Source organism: Lissotriton vulgaris, chromosome 5, assembly GCF_964263255.1.
Source record: "Lissotriton vulgaris chromosome 5, aLisVul1.2, whole genome shotgun sequence".
Taxonomy (NCBI): domain Eukaryota; kingdom Metazoa; phylum Chordata; class Amphibia; order Caudata; family Salamandridae; genus Lissotriton; species Lissotriton vulgaris.
Window position 1 is genome coordinate 564,833,228 of NC_141693.1, and position 20,950 is coordinate 564,854,177.

The 20,950-nt window shown below is 43.7% G+C and overlaps 1 protein-coding gene across 2 annotated transcripts in view; it reads right to left on the bottom strand.

Moving 5' to 3' along the window:
- Window positions 1-19,779, bottom strand: part of LDB3 (LIM domain binding 3) — a 487,331-nt gene extending 467,552 nt beyond the window's left edge. Inside the window, exons 1-2 of one of the 2 annotated variants that reach the window (XM_086922025.1) lie at window positions 19,642-19,779; window positions 19,410-19,543 (exon numbers count right to left, since the gene is read on the bottom strand). In XM_086922025.1, the coding sequence (XP_086778151.1) occupies window positions 19,410-19,502 (93 nt within the window). In that variant the 5' untranslated portion in view covers window positions 19,503-19,543; window positions 19,642-19,779. The remainder of the gene's footprint in view (window positions 1-19,409; window positions 19,544-19,641) is intronic. The other variant, XM_086922024.1, reaches the window with a different exon arrangement.
- Window positions 19,780-20,950: the final 1,171 nt, after the last annotated feature.

Consider the following 20,950-nt stretch of genomic DNA (forward strand, 5'->3'; position numbering starts at 1 on the left):
TGGAGCTGAACATACAGAGTTGAGACAATATTTAGTGATAAAATAATGGTGGGGCAAAAAGTAGCGAGGACAAGAAGGAAGGGAAGCATATACTCCAGCCACAAATTGCATTGTAGATTCGTTAATATCTTTGTTAACCCCTTCCACGCTGATGACGAGCTGGGCTCGTCATGGCATAGCCTCCTCGCATGCTGATGACGAGCCAAGCTCGTCATGTAAAGTGCGTTTTTAAAAATCTCAGCGTGCGAGCAGAATAACGCTAGCGCGCATGAGGTTAAAGAGACCAGAAGCTGCCCCTCTAAAATAACAGAAATGCTATTTCTGTGGGAATGGACCCACAAAAGTACTTCTGGCTAGAGCTCTGGAGATCATTGAGAAGGATTGCTTGCTACCTTCAAATACAGAAGAGTTACACTTTTTATAGAACATATTTGCTCTAATTGTACGAATAAATGTGCAATGTAATCTGGTGCGTACGCAAAGTGCTGCAATGTCTTTGGAAAAAACTTGTGCTATATCAAAACTGCAGAAAAAAAATACTGAAGTGGTTTTAATTGAAATGGCTTAGTATTCATAACCTCAGATAAACTTCTTGGCTTCATAGATCTTTAAGTCTTTTATTTAGAAGCATGATACATGCATATACATTACAAGCCACAAAACCTTAGGATATTGAGAACAATGGAAAATGCTTCAATTACTTACCAGTAATTGAATTACTCCAAGCCTTACTCTCGCCTTGATTAATTACTTAATGAGAGGCCCTGACGCCTCGAGAATACAACAGTAGAAAGTGAAAAAAATAAAAGCTCCTCCCATCCTCCTCTCTTCCTATTTTAGTGTCTAGGACGAATAACACAGTGTCCTCGCTAACAGGGCTAGTGAGAGGGTGTAATGAATCAAAGTGGGAGGAAGCCTCAGGGTAATGCAATTACCGGTAAGTAATTGAAGCATTATCTTCTTGCTACCTCTCGCTTTTCTTAATTAATTAATGAGACATAGCAAGCAATCAGACGACCAGAAAAACCGATTCTTCATGCTAAAGCAACAAAAGTTGCTTAACTCCGAAGTAAATATCTCGCTGGAGTGCCCGCACTACAGAGACCCTTCCTGGTGCATCATGGGACACAAGAAAAAGAGGACAAGAGGAGAGTGGGAGGAGCATTTATTTCCTTCACTTTCTACTGGTGTGCCCACGAGGCGCAAGGGCCTCAATTAAGTAATCAAGCAAAGCGGGAGGTGTGAGGAAGTAATGGCTTAGCATCATTTGATATCAGTTACCCTCAAGAGTTTACCTCAATTGAACACTTTAGACACAAGACCTTGTACAGTCCAATAGAAGTGACACAAGAAAATGCCACAGCATCCTAGAACATCGATGACACCCAACTACATTCATTAGACCCAGTGTTTCCTTGGCATCTATAGTTCGTCGCTTAGCATCATTTGATATCAGTTACCCTCAAGAGTTGACCTCAATTGAACACTTTAGACACAAGACCTTGTACAGTCCAATAGAAGTGACACAAGAAAATGCCACAGCATCCTAGAACATCGATGACACCCAACTACATTCATTAGACCCAGTGTTTCCTTGGCATCTATAGTTCGTCACACTACTAAATAGGTTGTTGTCAGAAGGCCCTAAAATAACTCCATTGCACACCCACTCCATCTATAGGGGCGTTGGGCTACCTCTGAGTTCTAGTACCAGGACTGTGTCCTTACCACGAGTTCCATTACAACGAAAGTCATTCCAATGACTTGCTTTAGGGAAGCGCTGGATTTTGGAATAGGACTGCGTTGTTAAGGCGCTACTATGTAATGCCCACGTTGTAATAGATGCTTCCCCTAGTAGACTGCTGGTGCTCTAGGTCACACCATGAAGGTAAAGTAAGGTGGGATGATTTAGGTGTAGTGAATCAAGACCTGTGAAATGACATAAACTATCAGGGCTGAACTTAACGCCTTCATCCATCTTTACTAGTTTTATGACCAGGCGCCTACAACACGAGCACAGCACTAGGCCCAAAACAACCAGTGATGGGAATGCACTATATAAATGCTGACAACATAAAACTATGAATATTCATGATTTGTACTGGAATGAAAGTTGGCAAATTAAAGCGCTGACAACTAACAAGTACTTGCCTTTTCATAAATTCAGCCAAACACATAGGTCATAGTGGCACGAGGCCCCACTTAGGCACTCAGTCTGCTGAAAGAGTGCATTTATGAAAAATAACAATGAATAAATAGGCCTGGTGCACAAACACCTGTACTAAAACGAGCTTACCTAGATTTCTTTTCCCTTCTGGTAATGTTGCAAAAAAGTCAGCCAGTTCAATTGCCGCATTAGTTGACCAGATTTTTGCGGTGCCACAAACGCTTCCTCAAATTTATCAAGGGGAACAGGTGAATGTTCAAAACGTTGCAATGTTTGGAAACTTTTGCGCATTTAGGATAGGATTTTATACATCAATCTTTGCCAAATGTTTTGTGAACATTTGTAGTGCTGGTATCAAGCGCGGACAGGATGTTGTTTGCGCCCTTCAGTTTCCTGAATTTCCAGCTGAGGCAGCTGCTCCAATGGTATTCCCTAATCTATATTCTTCCTATTTGCCTTCAAGAACCCCCTTTGCTGTCCAACACCTCCCCAGTGCACCAGTTTAGCTCTGGCTAATTTACACTCTATTTTTACTAATCTTTCTGTCACATACCAATCCCAAATACCACGAGGCGTCCCCTGATAAGTAAGAATGCAGCAGCACTTTGAAGTGTGGAGATAGGTGAGCGTGGCTAGGCACAAGGGAATGTTTAGGGAAGATAAAACTGCCTCTGGAATTACACAAATCCCTAAAAGGAAACTAGCGCGTTTAGGTTTTTGTTACTTTTGTTTAATGTTTGTCAAACCATTTTTTGGAAGAATTCGACAACCTCTGGCCACCCAGGCCTTCTGAAATTAAAAACAATTCTGTAAATAACTTTACAACTTTCCTAATTGATGTATGATACATAACTATGTATTTACTTGGCAGTGTATGTCTTTGTGGCCCATGCACGGTGGACTTTTTACTGTTAACTCTTAACACTGAGATAGCACTTAGTTCTGGTGTGGAAGAAATATGGATTTGGTGATTTTTCACCTTAAGATGTGAAGCAAACTAACTTGCTTACAGGAAGATATACAAGTAAGTTTTAAATATTCACGTGGCACTTTGTTTCGAATATGGTTTCTGCAGGCAAGGCGGACATCCACATTCTTTTAGACTGGGAGAGTCCAGGGTAGGCCCATTAGTTCTATTTAGTTTATTGGTATGGGAATTAATCTTATGGACCCAAACTGGGCACCCCTGTGATCGATCGAGGATATGTTTTGAACATTTTAAGGCTTCAGATCATTTAAAAAACATAACCGTGACTAAAGACCAGATCCTTCCCTCTGGTCTTCTCCCTGAATTTTATATCGAAAAATTCTCGTCACCCCTGGTGCTGCTCCATAAAACCAAAGCATTTAAAATATTTTTGTTTACATTTCCTACATTTTTGGGACCGACACGGGGTGGTCTGAAAATGTCACCCTCTCTCCCTGGATGCTATCTTTAGAGGAGGGATGCTTTATAAAATGCTGGGCTCGAGCCACACCAAATGTTCCACATGTCACACTTTGATTGACGAGGTGACCTGCGAAAACAGGTCCCATGGACCTCACAGGGGAGGACAGATTCCAATTCGGAGGCAACGTGGCCACCCAGGAGGGCGAGAGAACCATGAAGTGAGACAGGAGACCTGCTCAGTCCTTTTGAGTATGTTTTTAATAGGTATTGGCCCGAAACACCCTCTTCGCTTTTATTTATGCCTTAAGTGTAAGCCCTACCACCAGACTGCCTTCCCGAGCTGTACAATGGGGTGTGCTCACTTAATTTTTCTGATTAAGGTTTATGGCCTAAACATAACTTTGTGTCTCTACATTGAATTATCCCCGCTGTCTCACTTCCAGGGGCGTAGCTATCAACTGTGCAGAAGGTACAGGGCACCGAGGCCTGGGACAAGAGGGCAAATTCAGCCCAATTAGTCACTGTTTTTTACCATAATACCAGTGGGTGAGGGCCCACTTTATTTACTTGCTTTAGAGTCCAGAGCACACTTGCTACGCTAGTTGGAATTCTGGGGGCCTCTCAAACCCCTGGGCCCTAATGCCACTGCACTTGCTACATTATGGATGGTTATGATCCTGCTGCTGACGCAGAATGACATTGCAACACTATTCTGTCTGAATGCTTTGCTATCGAACAACTGTTTCTTTGTTCCCGTAATGTTTTGTTCACATGTAAAGCGCTCTGATACCCCCGGGTCGAGCCAGCGCTATATAAAACCTTTCAAATAAATAAACTATTCCCTTACCTCTCTTTAACCCACTCTGCTTTGTTCTTCACACCTTGCTGCAACCCTTAAGAATTAAGATTGTTTTTTGACCTCCAACCTTTACTACTCAAATACCCGCTCATGTCTTCTTACCCACTATGCCGCTCTAGTTTCATGGTGGGTCTATCATCAATGGGGCATGCATAGCTTCGACTCTACCAGCAGTCCTGCAAACTCTCTTCAATTCCTCCATTGTCCCTGTGTTAGAAGCATGTTCTTTTTCAGTAAAGCCTGTTTCAGGTCTTCAAGGAAATCTCTGAATGTCACCACTATCTTGATCATATTGTGACACTTACCCTTAGTCACAAGTCTATTGTCCACACATATGTCCACCATTTCCTATGTGTATCTGGTCTCGTTTTGCCGGTCGGGATCACTGTCCCATTCTTTCAACCGTTGTACCTGCCGCAGATCGGGGTGTTGCGCCCTATTATCATGAATGCACTGCTTCCACTGCCGTGGGGCAGAGTGGCTGCTTACAGTCTGCTCCGTCTTCCACAGTGCAGGTGACACCCACATGCACTTTATAGAATGGACATAGATTCCCCTGCTAGTGGATGTAGTATGTGACTGCACCCGCCTGCAGGCAGATGTCTGAGGAATCAAAGGGACTCCGTCCAGATGGCTGCACTCAGACAAAGCACTAACAATTCACCACCACTTTGTGGGGTATTGCCGGTGCGCCTCCTAAGTCTCTGCTTTCCTCTGTACCCGCATTCGCACTAGGGCGCAGGTGCAGAGGTAAAGTGATTCCCTCATTTGCATGGGGCAACGCCCCATGCAAATGAGGGACTGCCCTCTCAAGTTAGAGCTGGTGCTACGTTTGCTAGCATCAACAGTAATACAAAGGGGTTGCACACACCCTATGTTGTAATGCCCTGGGCGCACAAACGGGAACTCCCGCTCATTGAGCCCCTGTGGTACTAAACATAATACGACTCCTGATGTCCATTCTGACCCTTTGGGGAAACTCAGCTATACTTAGCCCCTGCTGCTCTTCAACACCAAATTCATGAAATTTCGAACATGCTGGAATATTCAGTCTAAACAAGCCTTTGGCTGTTGACACCCAATACATGTGTATTTGTAAGGCACATTTTCACCCTTTGGGAAATCTTGGCACTAAATAACAGATTTTTCTTGATGCACAACTCACTGACACTCAGTTTTCTACAGCTCGAAAAACATGATGGGACCTCCTTTACTAGCGTAATGTGCTTGCATTGCTCTCTCTCTTGCCCTGGCTCTTATAGGTTCTTAGTATAGGTTTGTTACATATCGATTCCACAGGAAGCCTTTAGTGTTAATAGCCTGATTAGAATCTCAATTATTTACTGCAATGACATCACAACAGTGATTAACCAAGCACTTGCTTTCCCTTTGTTCCACAACCTCACCCAGGTATCCAGAGACTCAGGTGCCACATTGGAATGTCAGTTGGCAGTCTAACCCACCTTCAACCACTGCTCTTGGGTCTCCACAGACCTCGAGGTAGATGTGAGAACACAGGTACTGTTGTGCCAATCACCTTCTTCCCTCTCACTGCTGCATTGGCGTAACGAAACCTGAGCGCCCCCCCCTGCAAGGTACGTGGAGGGGCCTCCTCTGGACTTAATCGAGAGCTTTCCGGGCAGAGTTCTGTGCTGAGGGGGCCCCCTGGAACTTGGGAGCCCCCAGCACACCGCGGGGCCTGCGGGGGCCTGTGTTACGCCACTGCACTGCTGGTGTGCAGAGACATCTGCTGAGAGATCTGTACCCACAACCTAGTGCCAGTTCTCCATTCTCAATCTGAGAGCATGGCTGCAAGGGGATGGGACTGCCCAGAGAGTGGTGGGTCTGGGGGACAGGGGACCCGATCATTTATTTTCAGTGCGTGTGGGTGGGGGAGGTACGTTTGCAGAGGGTGGTGGGGCTAGGTGGCAGGAGGCAGGTTTTTTTTGGCATGTTTGTTTGAAGGGGAGAGGAAAGCAGAGAAGGTATATGCCGAGGGTGATGTAGGAGGGAGGCAGGAGACAAGGTAGCTTTTTTTTTCAAAATGGGGGTGGGGGCTCAGAGGGTTTGGGATGTGGATAGCAGGAAGGCAGGTATTTTTTTTATTTGGCAGAGGGGTTACATGTTGAGGTTGGTTGAGGCGGGTGTCAAGTGGCCAGGCTTTTTTAAACAAAAAATGCAAAAAATATATGCTATTTATAGCTCCCCTATTCCTTCTCTGCCCCTGTTGTATATGGAAGAAACAGCAGCTGATAATTTGAAGACTGATTCAAGTAGAGAACTTCTTGGGAGAAATGCAAAAATGATGTGTGCCGTGGCCATCAGGTATTTTGTGCCCTCCTACCTGTATCTTGCTTTTCTTTTGTACTCGGTTGAAATGCACCTGGCTGGTATCTTCAAACGAGATTCCAGTTAGGTGCATTTTGCACGATTTGCATTATTTTGCATATTTTACAAGAAAATTAGTAAAGGAAAATATTTTACAATTTCGGGCCACCACACCTTGAAATTTTTCAAGCTTTTTGTTTTTGTCTGGTCAGAGACAGAGATAATGTTATTACCTGCTTTCTCAGTATCTGATGGGTTTCCCGAGGCGTATCCCTGATACGCTGCCCTGTATTTCAGTGCAAGTACCCCAGTTTTGCCCCAAAGTTCTTTCTGCCTAGAGAGTGCTCTGAGCTGCTCAATGTTTTCTAGTTTGCGCAAGTGTTTCCGTCCTCGGTGTCTAATACTGACTTCTCAGAGACCTGCACAGAGTAGAAGTTTATTCTGTGCCCCTCGAGCATTTAGTCTAACCTGGGAACCCCTAAAGTCAATAAGCAAGGGTTCCAGTTTCATTGCAAAAGAGAGCACCCGCCATGTTGCTCTCACTCCTCAGCTGGACTTTCGCAGAAATAACTCTTCTCATGATCACAGCTCCTTTTGTGGAATCGCCTTTAGCGGCTATCCCACCACGAACATCCCTGAGTACCCTGAAGTGGGATTGTGTCTTGAATAGATACTGGTACTCTACTCTATTGAACATTTTTTGAGCATCCAGCAAGCGGATACAGTTTTCTTACATACCTAACTCAGTAGTGCACAGAAGCTCCATCACTCTCCTCGTGTGGCTAGGTGAATGCACAAGGGCTGTACTTTTCACATGACCATGATGCACAAACACAGTACAGATTGCCGCATCCCAACAAAATGCATAGATACTTACGGGTAATGGCTAGGCATTTTATTCTGAACATTATGGCTTCAAAACCATGTAACAGCTGCTACGCTTCATGTCGGATGCAGTAGGGTGGACTAAAGCACCCTTCGCTCATTCTGAAGTGAGATCAGAAAGGACCAGCACATGGTTGCTTTTTTCTTATAAGGATTCAGAAAAGGGGGTGGTGATGAACAGAGTGTCTGAATTATGCAGACTACTCTTACCCAGTCCAAAGATCAGGGCTTGATCCATCACCGTTATTTTTCTTATAAGGGCACACAGGAGTTTTACTATACTATCTTCTTTAAGAACTGAGAAACTTTAAAGCTAATTAGACACTTTTTATTGTTGGTGTTTCGCAGGTAACAAAATGTTGAGTAAACCAAATGGATCTAGGGCCGTATTATGTTTACTGTGCACTTTCCCTATTCGCGTCACGGCGCCCCTTTCAAAAGGTGCACTGGATGCAAACAGGGCAGTGTGCCATTTTACAAAGAACGTGGTACCCCCAGGCGCTTCTGCAAACTTCCACTGCCATCGGGGGAAGCACATTCAACTGAAATACAGAGTGGCTGCTCAAAGCCATTCTGTGTTTCACAGTGTATGCAGCATGCCACCTACACTTTGAAGAGGAGAGAAAGATCCCCTTGCAGGCAGGTGCAGTGTGACTGCTCCCACCTCTGGGGGCCCATGGGACCTAATTTCTCCCTTCCAGAAGCCTACCTGTAGTGGGCGCACTGTAATTGCACCACCTATTTGTGGCACACTTTCACTGCGCCTCTCAAAGGCATCTGTGCTCCTGTGCCAGTGTCCATAAGACCATTGATGCTAATGGGGTTACCCAGTATCCCGTGAGCCTGGGCCATCTAGTGGTACATAACAACAATTGGTTCTGTAGGGAGTGTTCTATTTCTTCTACAAAAATTAATGAATACTCCGAATCACCAAGGATATAAAGAATCAATCCAACAGGTATTTGCTGAGAGTTACGTGACCCCCAGCAAATGCCTGTTCGATTGATTCTTCACATCCAAAGTGATTTGGGGTATTAATTAATTTTTGTAGAAGAAATAGAACACTCCCTACAGAAGTAATTGTTATGCACCACTACAAGTCCATAATATGACATGGGTGAAGAGCGAGTGTCATTCCCTCATTTGCATGGGCCACACCCCCATGAAAACATGGAAACACCCACGCATGATAGCACTGCCGTTACATGTGCACTAGAGCAATCCATATTAAAGAAGGAGACGCACAAGTGTCTGTGGCCCTTTCTGTAATTCATATGTGCTTCGGAGGCGCACAAAGCAGACACACACACACACCCATTGCACCCCAGGGGCACAATTTATAATATGGCTCCTGGTGGTTATTTGACCTGAAATCCTATGTTTCTATGAGCCCTCACTTCCTCTAAGGATGAAGATGTCTGGCCCTAAACTGTGAACTGAGTCAGAAAACCCATGTAGACATTCTTGCACTATTTCCTTTGCTTTGTCTTGTACCTTTGTGAGTAAATGATCTGGAGGAGATTAACATTTAGAAACTCCTACCCACTCATTCGAGGCACCAAGCCCACATTTTTTACAATCTTTATCAAAATTCCTTGACTGGCCTCAGAGGATGGTGGCACAACTGTAAGCAGGCAGAGGAGCTGAAGGAGGAATATGGTACAATGTGTCGGGTAACTGATTTTGAGAGGGGAGAATATCTCTAGATCTTAAGAGGTGTTCCAGAAATCAGGTTCAATGTATTGCAGTTGATGAAAGTGCACAAACCTGCAAACTGGAAGTCCAGCATGCATAATGAAGAAACTAACGACTGGAGGTCTTTGAGATCTGTTAGAATCAAATTTGTGATTTCAGTTGCCATTTAACAAATTGTATCCTAGAGGCACAGTTGGAGTTCACAATCACATTATGCAGCCTCCAGGCACTTTAGTATTCTTTATAGAGATACTGAGTTGCAAAATGTGATTTGATTTGATTTGTCAACTTGTAAAGCGCTCGAATGCCCGTGGGCATCTTGGCGCTATGATAAATCCTTCCATCCCTTGAACAGTGTCTAAAGTTATGCAGAGAATAGCCATGTTTTTACTTCCTTTCTAAAGGATTCCAAAGATGGGCAGGTTTTTATGGCAAGAGGCAGCTGATTCCAGGTGCGTGCTGCATGTACAAGGAAGCTTCTACCGCCCCAGTTTTCTCTTCTAAATCTGGGAACGGTAACTAGCTTCAACTGGCCGGATCTCAGAGGTCTCGTTGGTTCATATTGTTTCAGATGATATCTAAAAAATTGTGATCCTTTTCCCTGAAATGCCTTATAGGTCAGGCAGAGTGATTTAAATTTCACCCTCTTTGCAATTGGCAGCCAATGCCAAGTCTTTAGTTTGTGGCTGATCGGCTCAAACTTAGGTATGCCTAGAACCAGTCTGGCTGCTAAATTTTGCAGACGTTGTGTATCAACAGAATCCCAAGAGGGCATTCCCTCATATGCCTGGGTGAGTTGCTCCATGCACATATGAGAATGTCTTTGCCTTTGCATCCAGACAGTACTATAAACCCAGGCTCAGGGGCAGAGAAGCTGCTGGGTGGTGCACTGATTGTGCTCCATATACGAGGTGGCGCACAATCAGTCCACGGTACCAGAGGCCACTCACAGATATCCCTCTGCAGGTGAGATTAGGATGGTCTTCTGGCAGTGAAAACAGACCCCCATTTTTAACCTGCAGCTCCATCTTTAACTGATGTGCTCACACCGCTGCAAGAGTGAATGGTCAGAGTTCAAGCAAGCACTGGGGACAGGACACACTGTAATCAGACACGCTGTCCTGATCTTCTCTGAGGAGCAAACTGGGACAGTGCATGCAATATATGACTCTGTGCCAAATTCTTGACTGAGATTCAAAGTGTTGACTGTGAGTGATGTTTGGCCAGCAATGGATTTTGTCATTGCCCCTGGAGGACAGCAGGCTGTGAGGCTGCAGCTCAGCTACCTCCCCATGCTGTCACTATTTGCGCAGAAGGCGGAAGAAAACGTCCCTGTGAAACACTGTTGCTGTACCCTGGTGGTGCAGCCAAGGGAGGTGGTCACTGAGCGCTCACGTACTGCAGTGGCAGAGGGTGCAAGCTGATGTCTAAAGCACACTAAACTAAGGAGAGATCTTACTCGGATGTCAACTCCTAACTATCAGGCCGCATGAAGCTCGAGATAGCCCCTCCCACCACCGCAACAGCACAATAAGCAAACCAATCTATGTCAGGGGCATTGGAATCAATGAACAGTTCATTGCACAGATGCCCATTGAGACTGTAATCAGCAGGATGCACCGTTTTAATTGCAAGCTCTCAGCTATCATATCTTAGGATCTCTTAGCAATAGACAGATAATAGTTGATAGGTTTCTTTATACTTCATTCTCTATTGAGGCTTCGGGTAGGCTGATCAAAAAACGCATATGCACAGCACCTTTAAAGCAAATTGACTTTAGGCAGTTTATAGCAGGTGTGAATATTTTCTATCCCAATTAGCACTCTTATAATCAACCACTGGAGAATGCAATGTGATGTCAACCCCTAAGGGAGTATTCACACCCCAAAACCAGATTAAGTAGATCTCTATGGCTTGTGTGTTAACTCCAAGAACTAATTTAGCAGAGGGAGGGACTGGCCACAAATCCCTACAGGGCCAGGTGATGGGCTGCAATGATTATTGATGGGCTTGGAGAGTTTTGAAACTGAGATTACTGCACACACTGCCTGTCAGAACAGAGATGCTCTGTGATAGGTCGATTGAAGTCATTATTTGATGCCAGAGCGTTTCTATAAATCAGATTTGGCAGCCAGGGGACCTGGTGCGGCACCACCTGAAGTAACCACTCTGTTCCAAGCACAAGTTGCCCACCAAAAACAACCAGCTGTAAATTGGTCGGACACTAGACACATTAAACCAAATAAAGAGACAACAAGAAAAAGTTTATACAAAGAAAGTTTGTACAAAAAACAGCAAAGACAACACTGGTGGGTCCTTTTTGTTTGTGTTTGTCTTTTATTCGCGTTCTTCTTCGGAGAACACAGGAGCAGCCAACGCGTTTTGCCTTATCACAGGCTTCCTCAGGGCACCTTCACATAAAAAGCATTGCAAGCCAATCCGGGCAAACAACGTTTCTCAGCGTCCATGGAGCACTATACTGGACGCTGATAAATCTGTTTGCTGGTTGTAACTTTGTGCCAAACATGGCTTGAGCGACTGATCCCAAGACTTTGACACTCAACCTCAGCTTTATCATAAGATATTCAATTTTCAATCTTTGTCATAAACATTCATTTCTAATAAGTGTACTCTGAGCAACTGGTTTTCCTGTGCAATGTTGCTTGACCAGCTTGGCTTACATTGATTTTCATGTGAAACTGCCACGCGGAAACCTGTGATAAGGCGAGCTCTTTAATTTTGTTTAACATTCTATAAAGCAGAGCAGAAGTGCAATGCTTGGAATATATGATCTCATACTGATACCAGGGCACCAATGTGAGGACAGGGGGATATGTACTGCAAGAACTTTGGGGATGTTCCAGGATGCATGTGAATAACCTTTGCCCTGTTCCCATCATGCACTGGGACAGGAACAGACTAATTTGCATGTAGCCAGGTTCTGAGCTGGGATGGTGCAGTGAGCTAAAAAACGGTGATGGATCAAGCCCTGATCTCTTGACTGGGTAGGAGTATTCTGCATCATTCAGAAACTCTGTCCATCACCTTTTCCAAAATCAATAACCTAATTGTGTGCATTTGTGTACCATTACTAGCATAGATAGAGGTGCTTTGCTAGAGCACTTCAGATACTTGAGCTCTTGAAAACAATCATAATGCAAATCAGGGTAGATGAATTCTTAGATGTCTCTATACTAGTAGAGTATGAATCAATTCAGAATAGAGACATACTGTGAGAACTTTATGAATATCTCAGCAGTGGGGTAGCAGTGTCTGCTGCAGGTTTGCATTACGAGAACTCTATGAATATTAGGCCCAAGGGAAATTCAAATTATGCTAGTGTCGTTTGTGCAATTCTCGAAAATTCAATATATGTTTGTTGCACTTAAATCCTGAAAATACACCATTATGCGAATCGTGTAATTTTCATACCATTCAAGGAAAAATATACCACGGAAGTGCAGCAACAACGTGAACAACTAGAACATGAGTGGCTATAGTTTGCACTAATTGTGTTTTCGTACTATTGTTCAGTATGACATGCATCTTCACGTCAAAAAAATGACGAGAGGAAGAGTTTCTCACAAAAATTATAGCACTATGTGATAGATTTTTATTATGTGTACTTAGGTGTAATTTTACATAATTTCCCTGAATATTCAAATAATTACGCAAAAGCAAATTATGGGAATTCTCCCACCCGTACTGAATATCTCAATAAGGAAATATCTAGCCATGGGGCAAGACAAAATATTTACTTGTTGTTTTTATAGAGAGCAACCAAATCAAGGAGGCAGCAGCATGCTGTACAAAAGAAGAATGAGTTTGAGCAGCTCTTTACATATAACCAGCAACATCAAAAATGGCAAATCGTAAATAAGATAGTGTCAGTGGAAATGGAGCACACTAATCGAGGAGCAGAGTGGAAGAGAGCAGAGTATATAAAAATATAACAAGCAAAACAGCTGCTGGCCAAATGAGTGGAGAAGCAGGAGCGGCCTGTGCATGTAAGAGCGGTGGGGAAGGGTGGGGGGGGGCTTGACAGCAGACGAGGGGAAATTAAATAAATAATTAATTTCCCCTTGTCGTCATCTGTCGAATCAAATCCCCCCACCCCGCCCCACTGCTCCCACCTGTACGGTCCATTCTTGTGGATATGGGGGAAAGCATAAGCTCACTGAATGGAGAGGACAGAATAAAACAGTGTATTTGAAAGCAGTGGAGAGACCCTGGAGGGGAGATAATGGAAAGAGTGGAAGAAAAGTAAGATCATGGAGAGGGCTTTCAAGAAGAAAAAGAGCCACAAATATATATAATAAAGAGAGAATGGTTGGCACGTAAGATATGAAGATGGGCACGGACAAAACGATGGAGGCTGTAACCCAAGCGGGTAAAGATGAATAAAGGGGACTAATGAGGAGAAGTCTTAGGGACATTAACTCAGGCAGAGTTGGAGTAAGTGTGTTTTAGCCTTTCTGAAACTGGAGGGTTTCTTTAGCACTTCTCATGGTGACTGGTAGAGTGTCCCAGATGGCAGGATCTTTACTGGATAAGAACAGAGTGGCATCTTTGCAAAAATTGAATGTTTTGTATTCTAGACACTTCGGCATTCCTCAAGTTCTTGATTCCACTAGAGATCTAAAACGAGGCTATTGGGCTATCGAGAAGCTCCGGCCCTGGGGGGGGAGGAGATCAGGGGGTTTAGTGTCAAGCACGGCTGCACTTTTGTTATGAGAAGCCGATATTGCAGCACTGCCGCAAAACCCGCCCCCAGTAACAAAACGGGCCCCACGGGTAAAAAAACACCTCAACCTTCTGGCCCACCAGGATAATGCCCGGTGCCCACTACTGCCAGTCCGGACCTGAGGCTTTGTCTCGTTTAGCTAGCAGCATACCCAGGCCTACCAGAGTCTTGTTCCCCCTAGGCCCTCCCAAAAATTCCAGGATACAAAGTAATGTAATTCTAAACAGTTTCACAATCATTGTTTTTTACCTTAGTGATGATAAAAAGGAAGCAAGTTAACATTTACAGTGGACCTATTCTAAGGGGACCAGGGAGACCTACCCCAGTACTTTAGTGCGCCCGACCGAACTTGTAATTTCCAGTTTGACAAAATAGGCAACCTATCAGTTTGTGGGAGCTCTTTCGATCCCACATTACTAGATATCAAGGCAATATGTTTGTCAAAACAGAGAAACATTAAGTGAACTCGCTTCTTCTCCTGTTTATTGAACATCTATCAGTGCTGCCAGTTGAGAACCGATGTACATTGTGAGGGCTCTGCAAACATCTTAATACAGGTATCGCAGAACAGAAATGGAGGGGAATTGTGGGCTGTGAAGCTACAACTGCTGCTAAGGTCTGACTATCATGTTTTGTAGTTTTGCTCTTTTTTTAAGCACACTATAAAATGCTAACCTTTAGTACTTTTTGTACTGCTCTTTGTTAAACCATTCTAGAAAATGTTAGTCCTTCATGCTTGTGTTGACTTATTTTGCTGAACATTATTACTATTAAGATGTAACTTTTCTAAATATCACCCTTGTGACACCGACACCAACAACCAACACCATCTTGCTCCATTCAACTCCATTCAGTGGCTTAGCTGTCTCTTCAGCAGCAAGTGCAGTGGCACAAGAGCCCAGGGAACTGGGCTGTCTACACCCCAATCTTCCACAACCTGACCTGGACGCAGGGTGCTCGACCTCCATGAGGGGTGATGCCTCTTTTGCTAAGCCACTACATCTATTTTGCTTGAGTACTCTGCATTTCTTCCCAAGAAATCTATGAAACCCCCCACACCAGGCAAGGTTTTTAACATCTGTATTAAACAGAAGGTAACTAATGAATTGATATGAATGACTGAATAAACAAAATAGTTCAGAATTCTACTGTTATAAACATAGGTAGTTACTTTTATTTTTAAGACAGAATTGGGTGAAATTGCTAGAAGTTTGTATCTCCATTGTGAACGTTTAGTGGAAATTTGCCAATATTCTTGTAATAATGAACATTCACCAAAATAAAGTAGCTAAGGGGCTCATTACGATGGCAGAAAAATTAGCCACCGCCGGGCCGGCGGTGGCGATTGTTCCGCCATCATCATGAGATGATGGGTATTGCGGCAGACGGAAAGTCCATCTGCCACTTTTCTGCCGGTAGCAATCATTACGATTGCCTGGCGGAGCGGTCAGCATGCTCACAATGGCGCCGCCGGCACAATTATGATGCCGACGGAAGCCAGCCTTTCCGTGGAAGTTGAACCGCCATTGAAAGGCTGCCGGAGAATGTCTTCAGGGGCCTGTGGCGGGCCCCCCTTGTGTTGGGGGGAGGAGTGGGTGCACAGGGGGGGCACCCAAGGTACCCCCTACATTTCACGGCACCAAGTGTCAGGCACAGTGTAGTGCCTTCCACGTAGTGCAGTGAAATGCACAACATGCTCTTTTTCACATCGCGGCGGTGCTGCTGTCAGTAGCCACCACCGCAATGTTAAAGGTGCGGATTCCGACCGCAGCAATAGCGGTCCCATCATATATGCATATGCGGGACCGCCGCATGCATGGCGGTCGGACCCAATCACCGCTACGGCATTGTAATGAGCCTCTAAGTTTGGAAGAACCTGAATGTCAGTGAGGAAGCACCTCAAACATCATAGTAGATTTAATGTATAGCCATCATTCTGTGAATCCAACTTCTCCACAGAATGCTATGGGTTGCATTATTATTTCCTTGGAAGAGGAGATGTGGTCTATCAGCTATTTTGATGACATTGAAACCAGGAACCTCGACATAGGATTCTTGGCTTGCAGCATTGTATCGATTTGAGACTGCTACTTTGACGGCCAAATACATTTGCATGCTGTGCACCCAGTGTTTCTTCTTGGGCACACAAGCTTTTGCCTGATTTACTCAGCCCACTGTAAGTTGGCCTGAACATTATGGACGCTTCTGCTTCCATAGCCCACCCTCTTTGCATGCTCCTTTCCACAGGACTGTCCAGTCTGGATACCCGAGTGTCAAGTGGGAGAGAAATATGTATCTAAGTACCCGGACAGTGCAGAAACAGTCCTGCTTATATTATAGCATTATGAGGCAGTTTCCCAAAATTGACGTACATCTAAAATTCAGCAATGTTGAGAAAGTGTTGGTAACCTAGCACGCGTGCCTAATCGAGGCCAACCCAAAATGGAAGTAGCAGAATGAATGACACATGTTATTAACTTAGCATTGTGCATGGCACAATGGGTGGGTTCCCCTTACTGGGTTACAGTGGGCGTGTTGCTTGGCATTAACTTGTTCTACATTTTCACTTCCAAGGGATTGTTCCTAATTTGTTCTCCGGATAGCCAGGATAATTGTCAGCTATCCCAAGCATTCCCTTCCCCATTTCATCGCCCCTCTGTTCCACATTGAGGAGTCCCAACCGACTGACACATGGCAGAGGGTCAAAGGGCAGACATGGCGCTACTTTTCACAAATGACCAATCAAATGGAACTTTTAGCTATAACGCTTTTACAAGCGCGCGCCAGGCGCATTGCAAGCCCGTACGCCGCCATGCTAATCCGCCGCTATGCGATCACCATCAGGACAGTAAAAAGTTCTGCTCTTGGCACGGGCAGGGATATGGGGAGACAGGCTGCCCGCGAGAGGAGAGAGTTTCCATCTCCCTGCTGTTCAATCTCAGATGTCCGTTCCAAAAATACGGGGCTTCATCTGGGAGATAACTTTAGCAAACGTTTCAGTGATGAGCGAGTCTCTCACATTTAGGAGCACGAACCGGCTGGTGAGCCTAAGCAGTAAAGATCTGTTTGATTAATGACAGCACAGGTGCAAAGAAAAAAAAAACCCTTAGTGTCATTGATTCTATAACCAACTGTAGCCTGGATGTCACTATCATATATAATTTATAGGCGTTAATACCCACTTAATTAAGACCCCGGTAATCAGATTTAGCAGTGTCAGTGTGTGAATTTAAAGTTCACCTAACAAATCTCCACTGCAGGGGCATTACTCAACTCAGCTTTCCAAGTACACCTGCCTTGTGCAGCAAGCAAGGCCAGCAGCCTTCTGTTTTGCAGCTCCCTTAACTTTCAGTTAGATCCATAGTCTGAGTGACAGCTTTTTAGCTAATAACAGTTTATGTGCTGAAATTTTAGAGTCCTTGCAATCTTGAGTTGATAGCAAAATTATAAGACCCAAACTGCAACTTGATGTTGGTTAAAAAGCCAAGACTGGCTGACGGTTCCACACTTGGCATATAGTCGCTTTGCAGCTAGGGTGAATCTTGCAGTCTTTCATTCTTGCTGCGTTTCATGGGGACACAGTTTAATAAGGGTCACTTAAAAAATGGCACTACCAAACCGAACACATACTCTGATACCCCAAACCTTACAACTAATGCCAAAGAAAGCAATAAAAAAAGTCGATTGAGCTCACCTAGATGAGATTAGGTCACACAAGGAATACATGTCAGGTCCGTTCATTTCATGCAATCACAGGCACTTTCAATTCCTGAGCTTTCATATAACAACATAATGCATTCTGGGGGCTGTAGTCTTAGTTTACATCTTTGGACAAAATTAGACTAACACAATGAATGCGCAGGTGAAAAGCCTAGGACTAGAAGCACTGTCCATGATGACGTGGAGTGAGGTTGACACCCTGGTTAGCCCACCAATGGAACGCTCCAATTTAGCTAACTACAAGAGACAGAAAAGTATTTTAAAAAACTGAGCTAACTACAAGAGACAGAAACGTATAAAAATTGGGTGGACTGCTCTAAACCGCACATGGACAATCGTAAATCTCTGTATCTTTTCAAAGGTAACATCTATAACTCAAACTGACATACACTTGTCAGACCAGCAACTGAGGTATGCCTGTGTCAGGCAGATGAGCCGAAATCTGAACTCTCCAAAGGCCCTAATTTCCACAAGGCCTTATCCATTAGTAACAAAGCTCCCAGCGGCTAGAAAGTGCTGATAGGATAGCATGAACAGAACAGATGGCTATGGACACCATGTCTCTAATTCCGGAGTTTCATGCACGAAACAAATGCATTCTGGGGAATGTAGCCCTAGTTCACTTTAATTTATACAATCAATGATTTCGGATCGAATATCCTAAACTTAATCTACATTGGGAAAATTGCCAAGTTAATATTTCACCAGGACAGCAACTATCCTCCAGAAATTGAAAACACTGTTGTTGCCTATTCTATTCCACAGGGTGCTCCCAAAGAGATCTTTTACCACGTGGTTTTAACTTGTGCAGAAATTTATTATTTTGAATGGAACTGAGTAAGACCATAAACTGCAGAGAGAAAAAGTGTGTAAACAAGTTCAAAAGATAGGCTATTTCGTTTTTATACACTAAACACCTACTAAAAAGTGGACATGGACTATACATGTAACCACCTGTTTTTACGCCCTTCATACTGCAGACAATACTTATTATTTCATAGCGCACGACATTCACTACGAGGAGCTGATGAGACAAATACCCCCACCGCACACTATTACATTCACATTTCTTTGTAAAGCAGTGTCTTTTGCTAGAAATTTCGAACAACGAACATTTTGGTAACCATGCATTTTTATAATATAAATCTAAGAAAACATATACATAGTTAAATATGTCAGTTTTGGTCTTCAATTGATTAGGACATATTTGAAAATGCTTTAGATGCCCAGATCGGCTTATGTTCTCTTCTTCTCCTGTTAGGCATTTTAGTAATTAAATATTTACCATTTTCAGAGTGGGATTTTGGCTGGGAGAAACTGAGAAATCCATACTATGGGGCCAAAAAGCAATAAACAGCTGGCAATTAAATACACGTCACCATAGTGGGCTGAACTAGTTTACAAGTCCTAAGCCATCATTGCCAATGTTCATTACAACAAAAAAATAAATTAAGTGCACTTCAATACCTCAATGTTTCAGCATTTGTCAAACAGTCTGCATACATCCTAACTGCAGGCAGGGCTGGATAGACCTAGCTAGTCTAAGTAGCTATATCCCTAAAGTTTACCCTTTTATTTTAGCATAGAGTCAAGGAGAGGCTCCCAAGGCCCGGGCACTTACCCTGGAGATGGTCAGCGGCATGTTGAAGTCCTTGCCCCCTTGCAGTCGGAAGCCCCACGGCCCAGGTCCGGAAAGAGACACGTTGTACGCCATGATTCTGTGTGTAGGGGGTTAGTTAACCTCTCAAGGCAATTCTAAAACAAAAACACGATAACAGCAGCAATGGTCAAACCAAAGGGTTTAAAAGAAAAAGCTGGAAGAAACGAATAGGACGAGCACAAAGAACACACACAATTTGGATTATTGTCCTGCCTGCTCAGTCCCGCTGAAGTGACGCCTAAGAATAGCCGTCAGCTGTAAGGCGGACACTGATATCCCAGCTCAGCTGGTGCCATACAAGGCCTGTAACCCAACCCCGGCTATGCGGGGACTCTGTGACTCAGAGGTCGGATTTAGCCTCCCTCCTGTAAGTGAAGGGGGACCTTTCTAGACTCGCCAATCTCTACCTAATGCCCGCATAGCTCCACTGTTTGCCAAGGGGATGTGCACTGAAAAAAGGCAGCACTCCAGTTTGGGCGCCTCGCCACCGTATTCGCAGGTTCCCAGTACCCACTGTTTACTGTGAAATATCCAGTTTAGCTACTCCAAATCTTGAAATTGTTCTCAAAGCAAATCTCTTTTCATCGACACTCTACTGTTGCAAATCTCGATTTTGTGACTGGAGCTTGTGGTTTAAGGTCAGGGTACAAACAATTAGAACTAGAGCATATATATATATATATATATATATATATATATATATATATATATATATATATATATATATAGGACAAGTTCGTTTTTTAACATTTGAAAGGAAGCAGGGGAGTTTGCACCAGAGCAACCAAACATTGACTAAAGTGATTGCACACGATTTTCTGATTGTACATAATAATAAAGAAAGAAAAAGCACATCTCCAGATTTTAAATGTGTCCAAAAGGACGAAACTAAGGAGACATCTAGTTAATTCTACTTTGCAATAAGTAAACATAGACCTAATTCCATTTTCTACGTTTTTATAAACACAGGGTAGCATTTCGTTTATGTTGCAATTGATATCAAACATTTTAAACTATTTAGCAGCAATAAAAATGAAAATTGTTTAGCAATGAGTCCACACTCTATTGCCCCCGTTTCTTCCCTGGTGCAAAAAAAAATCTTCCTGCAACAAGGCTGGGGAAAGATACTTTTGCTCTATTACATGTCACAAAACACAACAAATTAATGCAAAACAGATACACCATGTTTTTTTACGTCAATGCAAAGTTCATATAAGATGGACCCAATAAAAAATGTTTAAAGGGCTTTCATCTTTAGCGCTACCTCAGTCTTAACAGTGCTATTGAGGGAGTGGGTCTGAATATTAGGGACTAGAACATGACATCTTCACTCAATCAGAATTCTGAGTCAGAAGATATGTTACAATGGATGTCACTTATCTGAGGCTGTCTCTTTCCAGGCCCAGTATTTATTATTCTAAAAACCCCATCTCAATTTGGAGAGAGAGTGGGAAGGGTGTGGCCCTTTCTTACAAGCAACACACACTGAGAACCTGGCTTGC